Source organism: Jaculus jaculus, chromosome 1 (genome assembly GCF_020740685.1).
Source record: "Jaculus jaculus isolate mJacJac1 chromosome 1, mJacJac1.mat.Y.cur, whole genome shotgun sequence".
Lineage (NCBI taxonomy): Eukaryota > Metazoa > Chordata > Mammalia > Rodentia > Dipodidae > Jaculus > Jaculus jaculus.
This window is the reverse complement of record NC_059102.1, coordinates 103,339,094-103,345,614: the sequence shown is the minus strand read 5'-3', so window position 1 is coordinate 103,345,614 and position 6,521 is coordinate 103,339,094. Positions and strand designations below refer to the sequence as shown.

Sequence of the window (6,521 nt, the reverse complement as noted above, 5' to 3'; positions counted from 1 at the left end):
TTTTTTAAGTGAGTTATGTTCATACGCCAGGTTCTGTATTCCATCCCCAACACATACAATTGTAACATCTATGGGTGGAACCTCCCCACTCAATCTTCATAAATCCATGCTTGCTCAATTCCAGGTCAATTCCTAAGATACCACCAGTGGTACTGATCAGCACAGAGAAATCCCTACAACAGCCCTTCCAGAATACTGAAGATGGGAACTTATCATTGTGGAAACAACCTGAGACAGCCAGGCTAGGTGGCTGAGGAACTTTACACCCAAAGAAGTGACCCAACAAACAGATGCCATGAGGTTATCTAGTCTCATCATCGCCTTTATTATCCATGGCCAGAAATATACAGATTATGCTGTGGTAGTGACCAACAAATAATTCATCCTTTTAAACTCCATTTTACTACCTGTTTTTTTGTTTGGTTTGGTTTTGGTTTGGTTTTTCAAGGTAGGGTTTCACTCTAGCCCAGGCTGACCTGGAATTTACTATGTAGTCTCAGGGTAGCCTTAAATTCACAAGGTTCCTCCTACCTCCGTCTCCCAAGTGCTGGGATCAAAGGTGTGCGCCACCATGCTGGCTTTTTTTTTCTTTCTCCATTTCTAAATATTAGGACTTGTTATGTGTTTGGTGGAGACATTGGTTTTAAGGCAGTCCTAAGGTAGTCAACAGGCACTGATACCTCATGTAGACCTAATTAGATCATGAAGGAACATTGACCAAATAACCTGTATTTGAAGAACAATGGTCCAGAGGCAGTAGCTGGTGGTGTTGCTGAGTTGCAACTTGTTGGAAAGGAATTGAACTCATTGGTGTGTGTGTGTGTCTGTATGTATGTACATTACACACACACACACACACACACAGTGTAGCAGGCTCGCTGGCTCCTGAGATTCTGTCAGATTCTCCTGGCTCTGCCTCTCTTCTTCCACCACAGTATTCCCCACATTCCCTCCTTACCTCTCCACGATCTAAGTTCTTTCTTCTGTCACTCCTAAATATCCCCAGTGCTCTCCTACGCTTCTGCTTGCCACTGTAATTTTAGCCCTCATCAATACCCCTTGCTTACACTCTGAAATGCCATCAGTGTCTCTTTCCACCAAGCAGCTCAAATCATCCTTCTAATGGGATCATATTACTTCTCTGCTCAAAATTCTTCAGTGGCTCCCCACTGTTTCCAGAATAAAATCTGAACCCCTGTAGCTGGGTCACAAAATTCACTCACGTTACACTCAGATGTACAACCATATGTCTCCTCTGTTTCCTATAACTGATCTGATCTTTCTCACAATGCCCCCACCCTGCTGGGTAACAGGGATGGGGGAACTAAAATTAATCTGTTCTGCCAAACTCTGCAGGGTCCAAAGTTTATTTTAGACAGTCTCTAACACAGTGACTTTGGATGACTCACTCAAGTCAGATTATTTTGTCTTTCCCTTTCTCCTTTTCAGGATAGTATCCAGACTTCTAAAGGTCTTATTGAGTTTCATGGCATTAGAATAAGGGGGTCTCTCAGCCACCTGGTTATGTCACCTGGCTTTTGCTTAGATGTAGTTGGTACAGCAAAAATGAATTAATCAAAAACCTGAGAGGTAGCTATTCCTACAACCATTTCATAGATAAGGCAGCTGAGGCTAACAAAAGTTAGTGAGAACCAGGAATTAACACCAGGACTTTGCTTTAGGAGTCCAGAATTCCAGAGAGAAGTTGAGGCTGGATGTGGAAGTCTTCATGATGTAACGCCAAGGATGTGGTTGTCCATGGTCAACATGTCAGCGCAATGAGAAGAGGGTTCAGATCAGAATACTTCAGAAGCACAGGGGTTCGGGGGATGTAGCTTTAGTGGCACAGTTCATGCTTAGCTGGCAATTGGAATGTGTGAGCATAGGCCCGAGGTTAGATTCCCTGGGTACCCCTAACACACACACATTCACTCACTCACTCACAGTGCCATGTGGGGGTCAGGGAGAGAAAAGCCCACCTGACCAAGAAAGCTACCTCCTCTTGGAGAGAGCTAGCATGTTCACCAGCCTGGATCTATTCCAGCCAGGGAGGGCTGGGCAGGGTTAGGATGAACTCTCTCCCTCCCTCCTCTGGCTCTGTTCCCTCTAGCACACACAGCACAAAGCTGTGACCAGCACTGGGTGGGAACTCAGTAAATGTATCCAAAGGACTTGTATTGTCAGAGATCATCACACCGCCTCTTAGGACCAGGGAATGTGGGGCCACCAGTAGACCTTCTAAAGTGGGAATGCAGAGTTCACACCCGGCGGGGAATGCGATATGCGGGGAAGACAGGGGACTGTCTAGGGTAAGGAAGTTCAATCTTCCCCCACATCTGGAGACACAGGGACCTTTACCAGATGATGGGGACAGAGCCCTCTACCAGATATGTTGGGGTGGTTGTCTCAGATGTGGACATGCAGAGGTCTTGACCTTTCTCACGTGTTGGATGTGTAGCACTTCCAGGTGTGAAAGGTGCAAGAAACCCTGCAAGAAGGTAGGCCTTGCTCTCGCCCCTCCAGCCTCCAATCCCCCCACCCCTGCACCAGGGCGGTCCTGTCCCACCCCGGTGCAGGGCCAATGGCGCGGGAACCTGGAGCGGTCAGCCAATTGGACGGCGGCAGCGACAAGAAGACGGCTCCGCCCCCAAAGGGCCGCAGGCCGCCGGCCACTCGGGAGGCGGGGCTCTTCGCTGTTTTCGGCTGCCCCAGGAGCCCGGCCGAGCTCCGCCGACTGCCTCCCGCCGCTGCCGAGCCTGGCCGAACTCAGCCGAGCCCAGCCGAACTCCGCGAAGCTCCCGCCGCTGCCACCCGAGCGCCGCCGAAGTAGCGAGCCGGCGGCCCGGGCCGCGGAGGAGGCGCCGCCCCAGGGGGAGGAGGTGCCCGGCTCGCCGCAGACCGCCCGCGGCAGAGGCTGGCCCGGTCGCGCCGCGGCGGGAGCGGCCGGCGGAGGCTGCGTGGCCGAGGGGGAGGGCCCGGGGAGTGGACGTCGCCCCTGCCCGCCTCCCGCCGCCCCCCGCCCCCCGCCCGCGGGCTCCCGAGCCTCAGTCGGCGCCGAGCATCCCGCTGCCCCGGACCCTCCCGCGGGCGCGCACCGGGCTCAACTCAGGTAAGGGGGGCCACCCCCACGGGCACGGGGGCCGAGACCCAGAGACTTGAGACGGAGAAGAAGAGACAGTGATCCACGCAGGGACAGAGACACCCAGCCCGGCGGAGGAGAGATAGACACAAAGGCAGAGACCCACGGGAGACGCACAGAATCACCGAGACAGACCCCGCGGCGGAGGGAAGAGAGAGACGACCACGAGGGCAGAAGGACACACATTCATGAAAAGAGGCTAGGAGAGAAACAAGACACATACGAGGAACACTCAAGGCATTCAGAGATGGGGACACAGGGACAGATGTAAAGACAGCTATCCAGAGAGAGAGAGAGAGACTGCCACACACAGTCACAGAGCTGGATAGGCAGAGGCAGGGACATACATCCAGTGAGGGATGCACGCTAGTGTACCCATACACTCCGACACACGCACCTGACCCAGACAGGCAGAGTCTCAGGGAGTGGCACACCTAGGCACACAGCCCCGGATAAAAGAACCCACACATGCCTGGCCAGGGCCTCCACAAAGTTCCCTCTGTGCGAGCTTGCTCCTGTGCAGGTCTCCTGAGCTGGCTGGCTGCAGTCCTGAGAAAGATAAGGTGTCCCAGCCACACCACAGCTGGTGACGTTCGCCGTCCTTTTGAGCCTTGAGCTACCTCAGTCCCATTTGCCAACAAACAGGATGCTTTTGAGGATTCAGAGCTCAGTGGGCAAGGGCCAAGCTGTGCCCACCAGTCCCAAGGAGAATGAGATAGAGACTGCCTGCCCACTCTAGTTATATGGGCATACAGGTGCTCAGAGCCAGGCCTAAGCTCTGTGCGGGGACCCAAGACTGTCTGCCAGGAAGAGAGGGAGGGAGAGCAGCTCCCCTCTAGTCTTAACCCATTCTCTCCTCACCACCCTCTTCTTTGCTCCGTATCCTCCCAGGCTCAGGACTGCAGGCGGGCATCTCCACTGCCCAGGAGTCATTTATTGCGGACAGGACAGCCTCGAAAAACTGGCCATCCCAGAGGAGTTCTACCCCGGCATGGGCCTTGCCATTGAGGCAGCTCTGCTGTCTGCGCTGGTCTGAGGTGCTGCCCGTCATGGGGGCAGCCATCTCTCAGGGGGCCCTCATCGCCATTGTCTGCAACGGCCTGGTAGGCTTCTTACTGCTGCTGCTTTGGGTCATTCTCTGCTGGGCCTGCCACTCTCGCTCTGCCAACGTTGATTCTCTCTCGGAATCCAGTCCCAACTCCAGCCCCGGCCCCTGTCCTGAGAAGGCGCCACCACCCCAGAAGCCTAGCCATGAAGGCAGCTACCTGCTGCAGCCCTGAAGGTCTCTGGCCTTGGAACCTAGGACCTGAGTCTACCCCATTCCGAACCTGGAGTTAGGATCCCAGAATTCAGCCAGCCTGGGGTCCAGGACTCAAAAGTCCAGCCTGTTTGGAACTGGACACATCAGCAGTCCAGAGTCTAGCCTGCCTGGCTCCAAGAGAGGCCTCGATAGCCCCGAGAGACAGGCCTGGGGTGGGGAGTTCAGGAGTTGGTGCTCGAAGGGCCAGGGTCATCTGGATTCTACTCCATCCCAAGGGCCAAGGGATTGAGTTGACCCTTTCCCTAGGCTCAGCACCTCTGGGCCCTCTAGGTTGGGGAAGCAACCCATGGCAATAATGGGAGGGTGTCCAGGCTGGGTCCCTCTCCCGCTCCTCCCACTGTTTGCTGGATAATAAATGGAACTATGGCTCTACTCAGATTTTTCTCTTCTTCCTGAGGGGGGGCCTGTGGTAGCAAAATTAAAGACATGAGATGAGCTTCCTAACATAGGTTTATTTGTACCACGTAAGAGGGTGTAATGGTGGTTGAGGGTCAAGCCTTAAGGGAAAGATTCTGGAACCTTGAAGGCCAGAATTAGAAGAGCAAATCCTAGGATGTGATCAGTGGTGGGGTCACATGCAGGGTGCTTAGGCACCCTGGTTCTCACACCAAGGGTTGTAAGTATTGGGTCCAAGAAATGGGGCAAGGCCTGAAGCCAGACCCTCAAGTCTTGGTTTTCACTTCCCTCACCAGGTTTAACAGTTTGTCCAATTTTGCGATCTCCACGGCTGGACCCTTCTGTACTTCCTGCCCCTTCTTTTCCTGGGGAGAGAGGAATTATCAGTGAGGGAGGAAAGACGGACTGCCTCTCTAGGTGCCAAGCACTGGTTTCTCTACCTGGCCTGCCACTGCTAGGCCCAGTAAATACTAGATCCTTGCTGCCCCTGACTTCCACGTAATCATCTCCCAAATCAGGTTAGGTAACCCAGAAGCCCAGCTGAGGGCCTAGGAGGACTCTTGCCCAGGCTCTGAAGCCCAGCTACATATATGGTCTTGATGCTGGCAGGAGTGGAAGAAAGCATCCATCCCCTGCTCCTCGAGCAACTGGTCTTGTCAGGCCAGGGTGAGCTGTAGCTCTGAGGTGAGGCAGGGCCTGATACTGAGAGCCATCCTTCCACAGAAGAGTTGGGTAAGGAGATGTGCATTTGAAGGAGAGGGCTGTGGACTGGGCCACAGGTATCCTCACCTAGTGTTCTTAATACTTTCAGGTTAGGTTGGGGGTGGGGTGCCATTTAAGGCCAGAACTGATGTGTCACATGCCCAGGATGGCGGGGAGGTAGCAGAAGATCCCTGAAGACAGATGACATATCCTATGTGATAGCCAGTTGTCACTGGATGGGACTCCTGTCAGTATCCTGAGTTTGTGACCTTCATTCCTCCCAGCAAAGAATTCTGATGCCTCCACTGCTAAGTTGGGCCCTGGGAAAATGGACTTTGGGACACGTATGTTTTTCTCACAGGCTCTGAAAAATCCATGGCACACTGCACCAATCACTCTCGCCCTACTGTCCAGACAGTGGGATGTGGGCTATGCAGAGGTAAGCTGGGCAGTTGCCATTTCCTGTTGTCCCTGTTTCTGGACCCCTACTTTCTGTGCCACCTGTACCCACTGCTCACTGGCACCTGCCCCAGCCTTGCCTGCTGAGGCCCAGCCTGGATCTAGCTGAGGCTGTAAGACAGGAGGAGAGTGCAGGGTCAGTAGGCATCTTCTTGGTCTTAGCAGCTGCTACTATACAGAGCTCAAATTTCCTCCTGTCTTGACCCTCACCCCTGCCCCCAGCTCTGTCTCACAGACCAGTGTCTTTGTCCTCACCCAGCTCACAGCTCCACTTCAGGCAGAGGACAGAGAACTTTTCCTTCCCACTCTCCCTCCCTAATTTAAGCTCTGTGTCTGGGCCTCACCCCATCCTCTGGTATTTAGGGGATCTAATTTTTAGTTCCAGCTGTCATTAGGTCCCCATAAGACTATGGGCAACTCCCTTGGCTTTCTGAGCTTCAGTCTCTACAGTAGTTAAGGAAGGAATCCTTGACCTCTGTCAGCCATCAACTACCCTGGGCAGGG

At 53.7% G+C, this 6,521-nt stretch overlaps 2 protein-coding genes across 2 annotated transcripts in view; one reads left to right on the top strand and one right to left on the bottom strand.

The window, feature by feature from the left end:
• Positions 1-3,017: 3,017 nt before the first annotated feature.
• On the top strand, positions 3,018-4,832 carry Enho (energy homeostasis associated). Its single transcript, XM_045136727.1, has 2 exons — positions 3,018-3,109; positions 4,031-4,832. Exon 2 carries the CDS (start codon positions 4,189-4,191, stop codon positions 4,417-4,419), a length of 231 nt encoding a protein of 76 aa, XP_044992662.1. The 5' UTR covers positions 3,018-3,109; positions 4,031-4,188; the 3' UTR covers positions 4,420-4,832.
• Positions 4,833-4,892: 60 nt separating this feature from the next.
• Positions 4,893-6,521, bottom strand: part of Dnai1 (dynein axonemal intermediate chain 1) — a 91,807-nt gene continuing 90,178 nt past the window's right edge. The window contains exon 20 of the mRNA XM_004658486.2: positions 4,893-5,221. Coding sequence (XP_004658543.2) covers positions 5,123-5,221 — 99 coding nt within the window. The 3' untranslated portion in view covers positions 4,893-5,122. The remainder of the gene's footprint in view (positions 5,222-6,521) is intronic.